We start from the raw sequence: 20,123 nt of genomic DNA on the forward strand, positions 1-20,123 counted from the left end.
CGTGAGTGCGGGTAATTGGTGTATTGTAATCGTCATCGATGTACGCCGAATCGACCACAACGGAGATGACCGCTTATCCGGGCCGAGAGCCGGCAGAGAAGGCGACTCTACGTGATTTCTGGGCCAAGGAGTCGGCTGTGAATGCATTCCTCCAGACCTCACATGTAAATATCCAAATATCGAATCAATTCCAATTGTCGCAAATCGCTGAACGATCAAGGGAGGGCATTGTGAAAGGGGGCTACTATTATACTACGTAATCAAAAGTGTCAACATTTTCTCTTGGCCACGCCAAAAGCAATCTAAAATCAAGTAGCGTACACGCTACTCCAAAGGATGCACTTAACAACAAGATTAAGAAAGGAAGGACTCTTTAAAAGCATTGAAAGTTTTTTATCCCTTCGTTAATTTTGCTTTTTTAATTTTATGAATAAGTAAAATATTAGTAAATTGTCAAGTAAGACGTGAAATAGGATTAGTAGGACTAGAACATACACTTAGTTAATTGAATAAATGTTATATGTTATGTATCTGCTCCTTAAAAATCGATCTTATAATTTTTTCTTTAACTATTTATATGGTAACAATTTTAAATCATTCCCAATTTTGTTGGAAAGTGCCTTTGATATGATTGCGAATTTCTTCTCATAGCTTCTGTCAGGGAGTGACTCTACAATGGCACTTCTCTTGCATTTTAAGTGCACTGATTAAGTGCATAAGTGATTTAAATGCTGGGGGAATTTTCATCCAAAGTCATAAATTGAATATGTTTCAACTTTTGGCTTGCCTGGGATTCAGTTAGGACTTTGGTGCAGAATGGGGAATGGAGGAAAGCATTGCATTGCTTTTTGTTGGCCCGCTGGGCGGGTCTGGAATTGCTTAAAATTTTGCTGGCGCTCTCAAAAAACTTTTCAGTTATAATTTATCAGATTTTCGAGTTCAGACATTTTACAACAATTATGCATAGTTATGCGCATTGCTACAGATAGTTTCCTTTTCCTATTCCGATTATATGAGTGTGCATAGTTTTGGGATTAAATGGAGGCCATCACAGTTGATAGTTTCACAGATTCAGTGTGCATTTGCAATCGACTGGCGACTAAAGCTTTCAAGCTTAAGATTTTAGAAAATGTAAAACAAAAACCGGATTTTTGTGCTCGTTGAATCGACAAGTTCCGCTTGCATCATGTGGCAGGTACGTCCAATATGTAGAATAAAATGGAAGCAACAGGAGACCGGGAGTAGAAGACATATGTACGGTTCAGTTAACAAATTTGCATTTACAACTTTTGCCAGCTCATAAAAATTTCATATTCATTTTATCCCCAAAAGCCAGCAACGCAAACTGAAACTGAAACAGGAACCGAAACAGAAACCGAAAAGAGGCAAAACGGAAGTCAAATAATTCCGACACGTATGTCCACGCCACTTTTGAAAGAGCGGAGCGCATACAAAACGAAAGAAAGAAATATGACTCCATACGGAATATTTATGCGAGAACTCCTCCACACACACACGCATACAACACATACAGGAGGACACATACACAGATACAACACAATGTGACACATTCGCAGAAGGAGGGGCAAAATATTCGAAACTTTGCATATGCATGAGGGCGGCAAAAGGGAAGAGAAAGCGGTGCCATAGTGTGGCGCATTACATTTGTAAAATCTGGCACACGAATGCAATAAATCACAACACACAGCACAAAATACCCCACCAATACACTCTCACCGTTCCCCACACACACGTACATACTCATGCATACAATGGCATTATTATTAGTAATGCAGGCTGCTCTCGGAAGCTAAGAACTCGGGGAAATTATTAGGGTCACATGTGTAAAAGGATATTTCCTTATTAACTCACACATACCCCGACACCAACACCGACACACCAACACCAACCCATTCGAGGAATGAAATATGTTGGGTAATATGGACCGCCCGGCTCGGCACACAATTATTATTATGGCGTCAAATAATGAGGCAAAAAGTGTCAAATTTGCATGCGAAATATGTCTAGATGGCATTTACAATATTCCATCTCTGTATATTATTTTCGATAGCATGCAATTGTAGGACATTAATTGCATTGCATGTGTGAAACTGTGATGGCAGGACCTCGTACAAAAAAAGGACTCGCACCCGAGAAGCCCACACCACACAGGCGAAGCTCTGAAAGTGCACAAGGACAAGCGTATTTTGAACGGTGGGGCTTTGCTGACAAGTACTTAGGGCCATTTAAGTGCACAAGGTGTAAGGGTAAATATTTTGCTTAAATTTCAGCTACTAGAAGGATGTAGAAAGAGGTAATTATATACAAATTACTTGGGAATTTAAGCCTTAAAGCTTGTCTTTAAATTTTCTTGAAATTCTATTTAATAAGAAATCGTTTAGTCATAAACAGATAATTTTTGCGGACATTCCTAATCATATTTGAAATGTAAAGCTCTGTTCATTTTATTTAGAGTCCACTGTCCCTAAGCTCAACTCTTAGCCTTTTTGGTCCATTCCAGAACCGGACAGTCAATGCAAACACGATGGGCACACACATAAACCTCAACCTAAGTAGGGTATAAATATTTGCAATGCAAAATGCTGACTCGGACCGAGCGAAAGAGATTGCCAGGATGCGTAAGAATGAGTAGGCGAGTAGGTTCGTTCCGAGTGCTCTGAATTTTGGGTGGAATGGTTGAAAGGAGCGGAATCCATAGGTATCTGGCAGAGGAGTATCTGGCATTGCACACATGCTCAGCTTTCCAGCTAACAGGCATATGCAGCAGGGAACTGCCACTTACACAGACAGACAAATAGACAAACAGACACACATACAGATGGATCCACGGGCACGCACACCACCACAATGGGATAATATATTGGTGTCTAAAGCAGACACGACCAAATGGCCGACTTGAGGAGGACGAGAAAGAGTGGGCCGAGTCGACTTGGCAGCACTTTGCAAATGCAATGCACTTGGGAAAAATTATGGCTAAAACAAAAGAAGAAAAAACATAAATTTCAATTCAAAAATTTCAATAAAAGAAAAAGAAAGTCTCTCCAACAAATTATAAATTATTGTAATAGTTTATGCTTTAAATCTAATGAACATTTTCCTCTGTGGGCTAAGCTTTACTGTTGAAGCTACAGTTGCCATACGTGATACTGTCGGTGTGAGCTGTTGGAAAATGGGAAATTGGAGATGCCAGCGGAAGGGGCTGGGGAGTGAGTGGTAGGGTTAGCTGCCCCCGTTGCTAGTTGCATGTTGAAATGTCGTATGTCAGACATGATGAAAATAATGGAGCAGAAAATGTCACTGGCTATGCTAAGGGTACATGTGATATGCATGTGATTGTGAGCCGACACACAGCCTCACCGTATCTATGACCCACTGGTCACTGGCATGGCCATAATCTACAACCTCCATCCATCCACCCATGTGCCACCCATCCTCCCACCACCCACCACCTACTATCCTTAGCGAAACGTCAAGGCTGGCCGTTGCTTTTGGCATGATGATTTAGTAAGGCTGACATTCCAGCGCGTTTTGCCAGCGCGCTCATTAACGTCTCCCGATCCACGGCACGAAAATGCAATTACAGCCATTCACCACCCACTTTTCCGCAAGAAAAGAAAATATATAATTCAACGTTCATCAACAATTTGTCAGCGAGTGGCAGGCAGTAACAAAAACGAAACATTTTCTTGTATTGTAAGTCCGAGCAATTTGCATAACGTTTAACGGTCTACGGGAGAGTAACAAAATATGCCAAGCAAGTAATTAAATTCAAATCAGTTTTGTGCTTCTGTAACGGTATTTTCCCACCGGGTAATACGCCCCCATCCCCCTCCTTCATTAAATGGGCGTGGCAGTCTCTCAAGAGAGTGGCCAAAGGAGAAGAAAGTGCTGCGTTGTCCAAATGATTGAAAAATTTATGGGATGCAGTCTGGCAAGTGACATTTATATTAATTTATTGACACTGCGTGACTTCAGTGGCCAAGGACACACATGTCCTGGGATATTGAATATTAAGTGGATCAAGTAGAGGCAACCCCAATCCACCCCATTCTCACAGCCGCCTCCAAAAAAACGATGAAGTAACCGGGAGCCTTGAGAGCCACCCTTTTGGGGCGTGGAGGCGATTGTAAATTAAAGTCGGAAAAAGGGGTCGCTAAACCTTGGCCAAAACGGCCACCAGAGCACGTGCCATAATCATTAACAAAAACTTGTCAAATGCAATAAATCTTTATGCATTTTTTTTTTCTGTCCAACTATGGTTGACCTCCATTAAAAATCGAGCGGGAAAAACGAGCTGAGCTGAGCTGGGCTGAGCTGACGTGGGCCATTAATAAACGTGGCGCGCACATGTAGGAAATAATTAAAATTATACCAAGGGCCAAGGCAGAGCCCCATCTCCTCTAGACTCTAGGCAAACATTTTATAAATCATAAAAAATTATGTATGGTATGCGTGTGGCGAAGAGAAATGTATTAACGTATAAAAAATACTTACTGGAAGAAAAAGTGGAGCCAAGACCTCCACAAAAGGGGTTTGCCAAACACAATAGAAGGGCACGGGAAGAAATGAGAAGAACAATGAAGGAAACTGAGCCAAAAGGAGGCTCGTTTCATGCATGAGAATAATTAAGCTATAAACCTCGACCTCTTTTCTGCCGCCTCGGGCCGCTTCACTTGTGAGCTTGAAATATTTACACCTAAAACAAATAATAAATGCCCAACAAATTATTTATGCACGAAGACTCGTCGCTGAAAATGGCGACGATAAGTCAGCTCCGGCCGCTCCACTTCCGCACGAATGTGGCATAAAACGAGCAGGACGGCCGATAGAGAGGGGACGATATGACCTAACCTTGCCCATAATATGTTTACTAATAATAATCCGCCCAAGACTCCAACTCGTAAGGGGGAGGCCAGCCTAGGAATGCCAGAATCCAAAGGAACACACAATAAAAATAATAAAGACTTGTAGGAGTCGATGATGGTGGCTGGAAAATGCCAGCCAAGCAGTAAAATGCCGGGCCAAAACTATTTAAATCAAAAACTTTGCAACGGCCAGCATCAGGATGGAAGGCTAAGGAATTTCCACACAGCAACGGAAAAGCTGGAAAAGCAAAAGCACCACGGCAAAAAAAAAATGGGAAATATAAAAAAAATAAAATTATGCAAAAAGCCAAAAGGAAACAAAGCCAAAGGAAAATGCGCGATGGCAGGGCGGCGCTGAAAGGAAATTGCGAGTATTATTACGACTTTTATTAATTTTACCGCGGTTCCCGCAGACCCTCCAGTTGCCACTTGACCCTCCTCCCCCCTAACTTGTGCGCCACCATGGCACACTTTGTACCATTTTGCGTTTTGGCCAACGTCGCCGTGTCCAGTTGAAGTTTCTCACTAAACAACTTTGCACGCATCGAGGCGAGCAACTTTCGCGGACAATATTTTTTTGTGTCGTGCGGTTTCTGCGGCTTCTTAGGTTTCCTCTCCGCTCCTCGACTCGTAGAGGAGGATTTTCCTTTCGCCTGATTTATGTATGAGTCCGGAAAACTTTAAATTGTGTGCAGTGTGGCAGTAATCATTCTTGCGACGTCCAAAAATCGGTAAACTTTTATTAACAAGTTGAGCCCGTCTCGGCCCGGCCCAGCCTGGCCCGGCCGAGTTGAAGCTTATTCAACTATCCAAAAAACGAAGAAAAAAACACAGACATACATGGTAGAAGGAGGGGTGTGCAACAGACATGACAGCAACAATAGAAATTGAAAATATGGCCCCCAGCAGTGACTCGAACAACAAGAACTCACAAAAACTATGCAACAAACGGGGCTCACATGCAAAAGTTCAGTGGGGGTCGGGTCTGCAGGGAAAGGGAGAAAGGGGCAATGTCAACGCATGGCCGAAAATGTGAATTATTTTGGCCGATTGTGTGGCTTTTATGAAAATACTTCGAATTCCCATAAACTGAACGGCAATGGAAAAAAACAGAAAGTGCATACTATCCTCACTGTGAAATGGGGAAAAATTGAATTTGAATTCCAAACATATTTGGTTATTCCAAATTATTTAATAAAGTGGTAAAGTACAATATTAATTCCTTAAAGCTTAAACCCACTTATGTTTTTTTAAACCTTTAACTTGAACTGTGATAGGACCCACTGTCACCTTTTGAATGGCTTTCAAAAATGCTCACCTTTTGGCTGGACATGGTCAGCAAATATGGCAGTCGTTAAACTTGGGAAAAGTTTTCCCCAACATTCCCACAACTCAAATAGAGTGAGCAATCGAGTTTCCACTTAAAACTTGTGTGTGGACGCAGTCAATCACATTTGTGCCACTGTCCAAACAATCACCGGCCATCCGAATGCCGCACAATGACTGAAAATTGCAGTCGGTGCGTCATGAGGCACCGAACTATTCCCGGCATATCCCTATACTTTTCTATCAATGTATCTATCAATTTCTGCGAGTTTTCATTTTCATTTTCGGTTCATTGTCTACGTTGAACACGCTTTTGTTATTGTTTTATGCCAGAGAATGGCCATCAAATGTATCTGTATCCATGCTGTGTGTGTGTACTTGGGTATGTGTATTTATCCTTTGGAGCAAAACAGTAACAAAATGTGCTCTCCGAGTGTGTGTGTGCCTTTTTGTTTGCTGGGTGCGTTCTGTATTTATTTTCATAGCCATGTTTGTGACACAATTGATTGGAAAAACATAAACATAGGATCCTAGTGTGGGTCTGTTCGTGCCTCTAATACGTGTCCAAGTTAAGTTGATTGTCATGTCAAATTTGCGGTGCAAAGGAGTGGTAGTAGCGGGTAGGTGGACTGTCGTCTGGATTAGAAAATTCTATTTATAAACATCAAGTGGAGCAACAGCTCATTCTCACCTGGCACCGGAATTGATGACTGCCGGCTGGCAAGTGTAGCAAAATCAATTTAATTCAATTAAAGTCAAAGCAAGCCAACACAACTAAGACGATTTATTTCGACACGCTCCGAGGAAGCACTCTTCGCACTGAAATGGGAAGCAAAAATGGCCAAAAAGGTCGAGCCAACAGTATTAATCTTGGCTCTTACCTTAAAGATAAATGAGGCAACCTAGGAGCTAGAAATTAAAGAAGCTCCATCACCTGAATCTGATTCTGAGTCTGAATTAGAATCAGAACCAGATTCATACGCCCTGTGGGCTAGCGCACATAAGTAGGCAACACATAATTGCGGTCTAGCATATTCAGCAATTTTCGTTCCCCCCCGAAACTTGTTTGAACAACCACATTAAATGTCCCGGGCAAGTGACAATGCCAGACAAAAACAAATAAGCACAAGCCAGATACAGCCAGAGCTAACAAAAGACCATGAAATATTTAATAAGCAGCCCCAAATCAGCATTCCAGTGCCAGTTGGCCTATTCATTTGTGCAGCTGCCGACGCCGCAAACAAATATGGCTGGCCAAATGACCGCAGGCGGCAATCACAACAGCATGCCAGAGCCTCTATTTTCTCCCAGTGCATGCTAATTATTTTCATAATTTCCTCTCCAAAAATTCGACAGTGAAGTGCACGGCAAACAAAAGACTAAGACTGATTTAATGCATACTCACATTTTCATTCACAAAAGCGAGTCTCGAAATGCTGGAAAAAGTGTTGGTGGCGAAGTACATCGACGCTGAAGTATTACCCCCTAGGCTAGCCATATCAAAGGACCAATACTAGGGCAGAATAAGAACTATAGCTGTAAGAAGTACAAAGGAGAAGAAAGAAAGTAGAAAGTAGAAACTGTGCGAATTGAGAGAGTTGAGAAGCGTGTTCCGTGCCAGTGAAATTCAAATACAACGAACATGGTAATAAATATCCATATAAGCCACTTCAAAGTGAAAAGCAATAAGCTAAACTACCACATCAACTTGCCCAAAGAACGGACCCGAGACCAGAGACCAGAAATCACCACAGCCCCTCTGGCCACCTGCCGCAAAACTATACAACAACACAAACACAGGCCGACAAACACAAAGCCAAAACCGGGCCAACAAAATGGCCGGGCAAGCCGCATATACACCAATACCCATACCAATACCAATACTAACATACCAAGGCCAATGCAAACACACCAATACCAATGCGATTTCCATTGCGAATGCGAACGCGAGTGTTGAATGTTTTTTTGAGGGGGCGAGTGGGAAGCGAAAGTGGCCGTCTCAGAGGGCAAAGTCAGAACAAAGCAGAAAGGCTCGCCAGGAACAACGGGGAAAACCCAAAACGCGCTCCACTTCTTTCGTCGCTTTCCTTTCCTTTGAGAGTCCTTTGCGAGTCCTTTGCAAGTGAAAGTTATACGGCTCTTTTAGCCCACAACACGCTCACACGCACACACATTCGCTCGCGAAAAGGCTCAGCAATATACTCGAACGTGTTTGCATGCATACTTCATTTTGTTGACGTTAGCCAGTTGGTTTTGGCCAGCAGAGTTGGCCAATTCGAGGAACTAAAACCAGTTCCAGTTTTGAAAATCATCAAGAGTGGGAGATCAAGTCTCATTGAAATCTTTAAAAAATATTTTATTATTTTGTTTCAAAAACAATTCGATTTTAAGAAAAGAAAGATATAAGATCTATAAAGCAATCTCCATTGCACTTCTTCCAATTTACTCTATACTGTTTCTTCTATAAAGCCACTTTTAACTAAATCTACAATCTTGTAGCTTAACTACATAATATAAGAGTGATTTTAGTAATGTTAAAATAATAGAAATATGGATAGAAAGCTATATAACCTTTGGCATGCTTAGGAACTAGTTCTCCTTATCCGATTATCCTGCACATCTCTGTCTCTGGCGAGGTGTGGATATCTGGGTTGATGCATATTCAATATGGGCCCGGCCATAACTCGTGTATTGGCCCCCAGCCTAAGCGTCGGCCAATAGTTCATGCGGCAAATGTTTCTCTTAAGGCAAACAAATCAGCAGCACACACACTCACCCAGAAATGCTCCGTTGAGAGTCGGAAGTAGAGCTCAAATACCCAGGCTGGTGCATATGTACCACGTATGGATGTGTTTGCAAAAAAGGCAATGGCGGGGATTTTTGGCGCGCAATTTCAGTGGCGAGACGGCTTGTTGATTCAACAGCGAAAAGTAGCGCCCCATGGCGGCCAGCGGCGGAAGCAGACTCTCACACACACATACACTAAAACAAGAAAAAGAGGGTCACGGAACGAAAAAGGGGAATCGGCAAGCTAATGGCCGCGAAGTTTTTCGAGATTGACGGCCCTGATTTGGCCAAACAATAAATAAATACAAGTATACAAGAAATATGAGTACAGGTAGGAGCTCAGGTAGCAGTTCTCTCACCTGCAAGTTGGAGAGCTCACTTCAGGCCCGAAGAGCTCTGGTGTGCTGAGTTGCCAATTTGAATATTCTTTATATACGCGCGGCACACGATTGGCATGTGTGTGTGTTTGTGTTTTTGGTCACTCAGACGACTGAGGATAGTGTAACGTAACGTATACGTACCGTGGCCGCCTCGTCCTCGTCCAGAACTTTTTCATTCAGTTGCTCAGCGAACGCCAACGATACCAAAACGAATAATGTGAACCGGTGCCTCCAATACTTATATCCGCATAACTTTTATAGCACTTTATAGCCAGACCCTCGTCGCGACTGCGGGGCATAAATCAACCTTAGCGAATTAACTAATTTAAAGTGCAATTAAATGTAAATGATTTCAATTAACTCATTTGCGCGAAGAGAAAATTACATTTATTTTTGCACTCTCGCCCTCGGTACTTCTTTTTTCCAAACGGACTTAATGCTGTGCGGCGGATAAAACTGCAACTGAATTAAAAGTGCCCCAAACACACTCACTCGAACACACACACACTGACACTCTTGCACACACACACCCTTAAACACACTCACAGGAAACGGAAAAGAAACTTTCGCTTAAATGTACATCGACGAGGATAGCGAGGAAAGTTCGCCCTTTGTGATGCTCACATCCCCCACGAAGTCTTGGGTCAGTCCTCCGCACAATGTAAACAAAGAGTCCGGACTACAGACTACGGACAACGGACTATGGTCTCCCGGCTTCATAGTCCCGAGTCCCGCGTCCAGAGACCGGCACATCACATCACACATCTCCCGATCTCTCAGTGGCCCCCGGGTCCAGTCCCAGTCCCCTTCCCTTGGCACACATCTCTTAATTTCACATTTCATTTTTTCTCGCCCACTCCCTTGGATAGAAATAGAGACGAAGCCGTGCGGTTGAAACAAGGTTGGAAAAAAAAAGTTGGAAAAAAGTTTAAATGACTTTTGTTGTTTTTCTAAGTGTTTTTTAATGGTCTACGTGTGCTGGCCGCTGAATCCCTCGTTTCACTGCCCTCCACTGATGTATGCTCAATTTTAAATATTACTCTTCGCCTTCGACATACTGGCCAACTGACAGCCATTAAGGTTCAAATACATGGCTTTCTAGAACAGTTTATTCCTACAAGATATCATACTTATTTTTTAGACAGCACCCTTGAAATAGTCTATTATTTATCATTTAATAGTTTTGGGCAATTGATAAAGCTTTTAAAATTATTAAATGTAAAAACCCTGCCAAAATTTTCAACTCGGCATGATGAACATTGATATGTAGCTGAGTCAGCAGGAATTTATGCTTTGCCCAAAATATTCACACAACGTTGAGTAAATTATATTTGCATTAGCCACTAACTTGGCCCAAACTGCTGATGAAGCGAAATGCCAACGAGAATGTTTGGCATAAAATTGTCAATTAAAAAGAAAAATATTATAAATATATAAATACTATAAGCTTTAAACACCATCACTTCATACTAAGAATTCTAAATACTACGTATACGCCCTGTCGCCCTGCAATTATCTAATTCATTTAAAACTCTACAATATTTAACATTAACACACATGAACGTGTGAATCGCAACAGTTCGATATTAGGCAGCAATGTAAATACATATTTATTTGTTTACCAGATTGTTGGGCAAACTATTTTATTTGTTTACGTCGAAACAAAAACCAATTTGGACCCGCAATAATAATCATAAAGATTACCATGGGCTGGCTGTGTGCTGGGCATAGCGTGGCTGTGTGGGGCCCCGGCTTAAATATGCGTAAAATGCGGCATCTTAAGCTGCCACTCAGACGCTCCTGATGCCACACCCCCAAAAAAACGATAACACCAGCCAACAGCCGCCCCCCTTTTGGGGGCTGCCTGAATTTTCTGCGAGGCTGCACGTCAAACGTAGAAAGGGCTTTGAAGTTGCGTTTAGATTTTGCTGGCTCCTTTGTATTGAATTGGTGGCCTCTCCCAACTTGCTTAAAGTTTAATTGAGCGCGTAATTTAAGCTTTTGCCGAGCAACTCCCCCTGCTTTTGGTTGGTTATATTAGTTGCTAAGTGGTAGGAGCCCATCCCCCCCTGGTCAAAAAGGACTCGCCTCTTTTTCCCTCTGATCTGGGCCAATTTTAAAGTTTTTCCAACCAAAGTAATTTTCTTTTGGTTCAATAAATATTAAATTACACATGCAAATGGTAGATGTGATTCATTTAAATAAATATAAAAATGTTGAAAAAACAAACAGTTGAGGCAGCAAACCGTGTTTTTAATTAAAAACCAAGAAACCCAATCAATATCTGTTTCGGAAAGCCGGCTTTCTAAATTCTCTAATACATTGAAGCTCCTCTCTGATTACTCTAAAATTGTTGTATTCTATCGCCAAACCAACACAATGTTTATAAAACCTTAATTTCACCGCCAAATTTGCAACAAAATCATTCAAAATATAATGAATCCCAAATAATTAGAACCATTGGAAAATGTTCCAAGCGATAATCCTATTAGCAAGGATAATTATGAAAATTTGATTAAATTCGTCGAATTAGCAAAGAAGCCAGTGCCGAATATATTTTTTAAATAAATGTGCGGTTAGGCAAATGGAATTTCATGCTGAATTTGTTTTTTCAATTTACTTACATCTATGTGACTTAAATCACAGCAGGAGGCTTTTTTCAATAAATTAAAAAAAAATTGTAATCATTCTCGATTTTAATAGATGGCAAAAACTGTTTATATTTATTATTATGTTTTGGCGGAATTTTAATTGGTTTTGACCAAAATGATGGAGGGGGGATGTGGCAAAGTGAGCGTAACCTTGTCCGCCCACAGCCACGCCCCTAACCGGAAACCGGCAATAGCAATGGCAATCATTGACACGTACATAGAGTTTTTTGGCTTTCCATTTGCACGAATTTCAAATCCTCCACAAACACAAAAGTACAAAACTACAGAAATACAAAAATACAAAAATACAGAAACACTGAAGCATGCGAACAAACACAAACACATATGTGTCGAATAAAGCATATTTGAAATTCTGCATTTTTGTTGAATTTCAATTAAAAGCCTTGATTTTGATTGTAACCTTGTGAACAGAGCTGGGAAAAGGCCAGTATTTTGTAGTACCTAAGCCACAGAGAGAAAGTTTAAGGCTTAAATCAAGCATTTAAAAATTAAACTAAAATAAATAACAAATAAAATTCTATCAGAGAAAAGAATTAAGTGCATATTATATGATTATATTTTGTTTAAATCATAAATTTTTGGCTTGAATTTGCTCCGTGCAGTTCTGAAAATATTATTGGGGTCATTTGAGAGGCTCTGTCTACGGTTGAGCTTGCTCCACAAAGCAAATGTAAAATTGCTGGCTGAGGAATTGTGTTAAAAAAGAATTTGCATTAATTTCAGTTTCCACTTTTTGTTTCGTCCTTTGGCTCCTGTTTTCGGTTTACAATAATTGTATATCCCATCCACTTGTCGTGCTCACCTTTGCCAGAGAGCCAGTTCCAGTGCTTATTGCCAAAAGGAGGGCGGAAGCAATCGGGCCCAAAAGTGTGGGGCAGTGCAGAGAAAAGGAAAATTAAATTGAAAATCCATCGAAGCCGAATGTGGAATTAAAATTGAATTTTCACCTACGACGACGGCTACGATGAAGGAGGCTGACGGGACGGATGGTCGTCGGATGGACGGATCAAACGAAAGGAAACGGAATGAATCGAAATGAATCGAGACGAAGCAGGAAGAATAAAAACAATTAAAATTAAACAATTTATTTATTTTGAATTATGGCTCCCCTCGACTGCTCAACTTCTGCTGCTGGCAGAAAGCTTGAGAGAATTGCCTGAAATATTGTATATGCCGGAGAACCGAAAAATGGGAAAATGCATTTATCAAATTGATTGTGAAGCGAGCAACTCAATTTAAAGACATTCCACCCAGAAACACAAAACTGAAAAAATACAAAAAGTGCCACAAATATTTGTCAAAGCAATGCAAGTCCGGAATGAAAGTGGTATTTTGCCTCCGGGGCGTCACAGGATGATTAGACAAATGGAAAACTTAGATGGAAAGGAGGTAGATGGGGCCATAAATACCCTCCCGTCCTCCTCCCGAGTCATTAACCTTGTCGGAGCTTCGAAAAGCAAAAGGCCCGGAGTCTGAGTGCCGGAGATTAGGCTGATAATTTATTCAGGCTGCGGCCCAACTAATCTCGCATTGTCAGTGACTCTAATCATTCAATGAGATAAAAGCCAATACACACAGATATGTGTGTACTTTTAGACATACATCAGAATTGCGGCCGACTTCTTTTCCAATTTGCGGCTTGGCGTCCTGGTGGCTTCAAAGAGCCACTGAATAGAGATGGCAGCGTGACCATTATCCAAACTGACAGGCAGAAAATCGAAGGTCCAGAAGCTCCCATCAAGTTGGAAACTGTCAGTCCAAAAAACGGCAGACAGCTCGACAAGATAAGAACGATTTTCGGAACATTTTTCATTATTATCCAGAGCTGAAGCAAAAGTTATACCTTCAAGCCACTTGAAGGCTTACATTTCAAAATAATAACTACATAAATGCCTCAAAGCTAATGTGAGCAGCAAAATCTATAGTAAGAGTTCTTAGACATCTTATCCCGGCTCATCTGGTTTCTAATAAGCTTCCAAGAGATGCTCCAAAGTCCTCACGCTATCATCCAAAGAGACGAGAATTTTTGATGCCCCCTAGGCCAAAATGGGGATGAGCAGAATATAAGTTCACAAACAGAAAACCAAATTTCCCACACACTGGGCCAACTTTTGCATTTGGCAGAGGGCTAGATAGCTGGATAGAGGGGGCGATAATCTGGTAGTGCGTGTATTTCTGAGTACGAGTATCTCTGGGCAGTTTTTGGGGAGATTTGGTTGATTTGGGCAGTCGGCTGTGACGTGCGTGGATGCGTGTCCTGTTTCAGGACCAGGACTGGGAACAGGACCACATCCACACGTCCATGGTCAAGCCAGAAGAGTGCGTGCTGCAAAACAATTTAATTAATTCCAGATTTGCGCGGAATTTTTCACGAAAGCCGCGATGCCGGCAATCTTTAAATGGCATATACATACTATATGTATACTTGGGGGGGCCTGAGAAGTAGGGACACTAGTCAATGCCAAAAATTCAGCCATTCGCACGTACTATTTTTACTATTTATTTGTTTCCCACTTCCACTCACCCTATCTCTGTATGTTCATCTCTCTTTTTCGGTACTCGATTCTTGGCTCTCTGTTTCCTGTACTTCCTACATGCTTCCCAAACGCTTCCTGTTTCCCTCAACCCGGAACGGCTCCGGACACAGCCGGCCAGCTACGGTAAGAAGAACGGGATGTGGTATGCATCGCCTGGAAATCAGGGCTGGGGCTCCAAGCCCGCCAGTCGGAAGCCCTCAATAATGGAAGCGGATTTGGGCACATTATCGACCACATCAGGCTCGATAAAACGCAGCGCCGGCCGTGTGATACGCATCATCAATAATTTGGATCATTCGGTGCAGGTGAGTTTCAGTTTCGAATGCAGATGAGTATAAAATTCTCCACCCATCCACCCTACCCCTCTATGGGGGATCCATCTCCATTCTATATTTATTGTTTCAGCCTGCCCACGTCATCAACAATGCACAAAAATATTTTTCGTAGATGATGCGGGATGAGGTGTGTGGCACTCTCTGCAATTTCCACAACCTTCCATGAGCACCTCCATGCACCTCCATGCACCTCCATGCACCTCCGTTGCACCTCCATGAACCGCTATGGTAGATTTTCGCAACGTTTGCGGAGCATTCGGTGGGGCATTTGCGCTATTTTCGCAATTTCGTTTGTATTTGCAACCAACAGCGAACCAGCAAACCAGGCAGCGATGCGTTGTGCAAATGTTTTAATTGCCGCGATTAAAGCGCGCATCCTTCTGCAATATTTATGTAAATTTATGTTTGACTATTGCATTAGAGGCCGTGCCTGAATACAACTCGTACTGCCATACTACCATTCGGGTCCAACAACAGCCAATAAAGTTTATTGAAATTTATGCAAAGTGCTCGATGAAATATGCCAAAGCTGGCTAAATATTTCGAGAGTCAATATTAAAAAATACATATTTATTTGTTTGCGATTAAATATTTAAAGGAGATATGCGAAAAGCCTTCTGCACATATGAATGCCATAAGAGTTTATATAACTGGGATGCACCACCTGACCTCACAGACTGACCTCTGAATTCATTTTGTCGCGCATTTACTTTTCCGCTTCGCTGGTGGATCGCTTGCTGTTGGAAAAAAATTGATTTCAACTCAGAATTGAGAGCAAAACCGATTCGCTTTTATTTGTATAAATATTTGCCATCAATATTTTATGGTCAGTGGAGTTTATTTATTTTTTTAGCTGTCCGTTTTTTTTCTGAGCTGAGCTGAACTCTCACACCGAGCCAGAGTGGAAAAGCCTCAACAGCCCATGACCCGACTGACTTAACTGTCATTAAGGAATCCGGCGCATAAATAATTTGACAATTTATTTTACTCTTCCCGCGACACAATAAAACCACTTTGATGTGTTTTTCAGCACAGAATTCTTGGATCAGCCCCCGGGGGCCATCATTAGTTGCGGTCGCCCGTTTTTCAAATGCATTTCCACTGTCATATTTTTTCCATTCGGCTTTTGACTGCGCAATTATAATTCACGATTTTATTTATGCATTTTCCATAGGAGAGTCCCAAGTGCAGTGATTAAATTTTAATGGATATACTAAAAACCGAAAATCCCCCCACCAATTCTCTTTGACATTCGCCATTTTCGGAGGTGAGAGCTCCAAACAGAAGTTCGCCATTAACCTTTGCCTACTTTCGGGGGCTGCACACTCGCCACCAGCAATCATATGGAAAATCAATTGTCTGCAATTTGTATTTTATTGTATGCAGCTTGAGGGGAGTTGGCCCAAGCTTGGACAACAAAAAATTCCCAGTAGCAGCAACAAAATTGAAGCCACGGTCAATTTGGTAATTTCCGCTGACATACAAAAAAGGCAAGAAACAGAGCAGCCAGAAAAGTATTGCCAAAAAATAAAATACGACTTCAAAAGAATAGTGCAGAAATCGAAACTATTAATACTCTATTAAGATGGCTATACAATAAAATTTAGGATGTATAAGCACCTCATCTAAACAGGCTAAAAAATAATACTATACTACTTTATAAACCACTTCTTTAAACCTTACCAAACTCTATTCTAAAACTAACATTACCCTCTTCCAGGGTATAGCCAGAAAAATGGCTGGCAAAAAGTTTCAGTATTCAGGTGTTTGGTCCCATAACTCTTTCCCTCTCCCGTACTCCCATAATTTATGTTATTATTACGAAAATGCCTTTAAAATATGAATTGGCTTCGGCACTATAAACGTACTTGCCCCATCGGCATCACGCCCTGCCCCATTGCCACCACGCCCTCATCCCCTGACCGTTGTCGTAGTAACGTTTTATGGTAATTTTCCTAAGTGCAAGTAACATTTTTGTAGCCACTGTTGTTTTCCAGTTCGATATTTTTTTTTATTTTATTTTCCTTTTGCCTTTCCAGTTGCCGGTGTTTCAGGTGGGGCATTCGTGCAGTTTTATGAATCAAAATACATTACGTAGTGGGCGTATCGGCACCTTTCAGCACGTGGGCTGGGCATTTTGTTATTCTGTTGTGCCTGCAACCTTGAAGAAGGCCGCGCCTGATCGGGCCAATTAGCGGCAGGCAAGCCAAATCCATGACAGGTACTTTTGGGGCTTTGTCCGTCGCCGGTTGTCGGTTGCCGGTCGCTGGTCTCTGGTCGCTAGTCGCCGTGTGCCAGAGATGTTTTTTGGCCAGACCAAAATCGAATTTCATTAATGGCTAAGACAATGGCAACAGAAAGCCCTTTGGCGCGCCAGGTTTTTCCATTTTCCCCGCTCTGCCCTCCTTGCCCCACCATTTATTAGACACACTTAATGGAGTTTGCAATGCAAATTCGACCAAAGTACAATCGACAACAAAAGCGAAAGAGGAAATTGTAGTAGTCATACTGGTTGTTGGCTCAGTTGTTGTTGCTTCTACTGCTGCTGCTGTTGAACCGAACTCTGCACGCGCCCATTGACCAAGGCCAAGGACATGTCGAGCGACCGACAAGCCCCGAAGTCCTGGCGAAAATAAATGTATGTGCTCTGGTGGTACTCCGAACGTGGAGCCCCCAAAGTACGGGGTGCTGACGCCGATTGCATTACACGTACATCCCCCGGAGATCCGTTTCCACACCCTCTTTTTTTGGGTGCTGTTACACTAACTTTTTGTAGAAATCGAACTATTCAAAAAATATTTAAATTGAATAAAGGCATTCTCTTATTTTCCCTAATAAATACTTTATTTGTGATAGATTAGTTAGATTTGTAGGAAACATAGTGATTTTCTAAAAAAGACTTATCTTGGTTTATAGTTTGGAAGACTCTCCTAAAATATTTATTAGAAGAAAAACAATAAGAAAAAATCAAAATTGTTAAATTAAAACATCATTTTAATTTATGATTATTTATGTTGTCATAATCATAGTCATCATACATAATCAGAATACACACAATGTACTTCCTTGTCTGGCAGTGTCTCTGTGTTTTGGCCCTTGTCTGCGTGGTCTCCCTTGTTTGTGTTTATTTGTTTTGTTTGTGTCTGGCCCAAAAATACAAACACACACACTCCTACCCAGAGAGAGTAGAAAACGTCTATATCTATGGCCATATCAAGTGGCCTGACTGCCTCCGCTGGCTGCTCGTTCGGGTAATGCAATTGAAAGCCACAATAAATGGCTATGCATAATGGCATGCTACTCAATATTGGCGGGAATGTCGCCGCTTTCACCGATCCCTCTGCTCCTTTCTAGTTTGAATATATAGATACGTATATCACTCTATACTGCTAGGGCATTTGGGCAAACTAAAGTGCAACGTGTCGCATGGCGTTTTGTTGTCGCTGCCACGTTGTGACTTTGTCAACTTGCAGCTTACGTGTTTGACGCTCTAGTGGAAACTTTAGCCAGTCCTTTGGTTATTTTGTGTTTATGAACACATACGATAGCTCTTGTTTGAGCGATCTGCATATCGGTTCACTTTTTTCCATAACGTATACGCCCCGTGGGTATTGAGACAGCAAAGCAGCCTCACCTGACTCTGCCAGTTTCTTTGGCCTCCACCATGTGTGCTTTCCATGAAGCCAAGCACAAAAAGGCCGAGCTGGAAGCAAATAAAAAGAGGGCTAAAAAAATTGTAAAAAACAGCAATTCACTCTACGAAAGAACTAGAAGGGATAGATTATACATTTCTTGTTTAATATTCTTATAAAGTATAATAATTATATATACCTTAATTGAAAATAAATCGTATTTATGTGTTATGCAATAATCCTTTAAGTTTTCAACCATTTAAGCCATATAATATCCTTGTGTTGACGTGTTTTTCATTTAAATTACTTTTGTTCCCTTTTATGCAACTCAACGAACGAGCGTTGACGACAATAAGGACGACAGCTCCTGCAGTTTAACGTCTTTTGTTTTATGCATGTTTGTATTTTATTGGAATTCCTTTGTGTGTCTGAAGGAAAAAAAGAGTGTACGAGAAGTTGCCGCAAACGAAAATATTTGGAAAATTTGCATGGTTTTGACGTCACCAAGATTAAATCAACCTTGCAACGGCCGAGCGATTGAATGCTAGGAAGAAAAAATGGGAAAAAACTGGTAGGACGGGCAGGGAGAAGTTCACAGACGAGACGAGCAATGTTGAAAATTTAAATCACACATGCATGCAGTGTCTGTGCAGGACGCAGGACGCTGGACAAGTTCCTGGCCATTTCCTTCCGGCAGATGGCAGGTCCTGCCGATGCCGCCTACCGAAAACTGCACGTAATTGGCTTAACAAACGCCAATTGTTTGGGCCACCTGATTGGAGCTGGCAACGTACCCGATAATGTAATTATTTGCTCACATAATTATATTTGTTTATAGTCCATGTCGCAGCCACATCCACAGCCCCATATGCATGACGCCTCATCACGGCATCTTCGGAATGGCTCCCTTGTGCGCCAGCGTTGGTGTCTGTGATGTATACATTAACTCACACACCCTAACACACACATGCTGGATGACAAAAAGTGGGCATCCGAGGGACAAGAGGGACAAGTTCGTGCATAATTTATGGCATAGACATCGACAGTTTGCAGCAGTTCGAGTACGAAATGCATTGCACTAAATTATTAAAAGCATCTTTTCAGCTTCTGTCCTGTCAATTAATTTTCCAGTAAATTAAGTGACAGTCGATTGGGCTGCCGAAAGAAAAGTTTAGGAAAACTTTACCCACAACCAATGGCCATCATTTTCCTAATGGATATTTGCTCTATCAACGTTATTATTTTGGCTCGAAGTCAACTCTAAATTCAAGCTGAAACTTAAATCCTTTCTCTTCAAAGTATTGTGTTTCAAGGAAACTCCTTGGTTCTCTCTATTTTGATGAAAACCTGGCTCTTCCATCACCATTTGAATTTGAAAAACATTTTTGCCGGACAATTGCCCTGTCCCAGGTGTTACGCTTTGATAAACCATAAATAAATTGTGATAAATAGAGACCGAAACCAGGGGGTCCGGTCCGGTACGCTCCGGTCGCCACCTGAACCAGTTCGTCTAACGACCCATAAAGGACATGCGTTTCGGTAGTCGGAACGGTCGTCACTCTAAATCA

General features: G+C 41.7%; 1 protein-coding gene across 2 annotated transcripts in view; it reads left to right on the plus strand.

Moving 5' to 3' along the window:
• The window catches only part of LOC6507254 (echinoderm microtubule-associated protein-like CG42247), a 39,490-nt gene that overhangs the window by 14,145 nt on the left and 5,222 nt on the right, over positions 1-20,123 (plus strand). The window contains exons 1-2 of one of the 2 annotated variants that reach the window (XM_032454332.2): positions 9,525-10,022; positions 14,699-14,893. In XM_032454332.2, the coding sequence (XP_032310223.1) occupies positions 9,954-10,022; positions 14,699-14,893 (264 nt within the window). In that variant the 5' untranslated portion in view covers positions 9,525-9,953. Of the gene's footprint in view, positions 1-9,524; positions 10,023-14,698; positions 14,894-20,123 lie in introns of those variants that run through there. The other variant, XM_001956343.4, reaches the window with a different exon arrangement.

This window comes from Drosophila ananassae, chromosome 2R, assembly GCF_017639315.1.
Source record: "Drosophila ananassae strain 14024-0371.13 chromosome 2R, ASM1763931v2, whole genome shotgun sequence".
Taxonomy (NCBI): domain Eukaryota; kingdom Metazoa; phylum Arthropoda; class Insecta; order Diptera; family Drosophilidae; genus Drosophila; species Drosophila ananassae.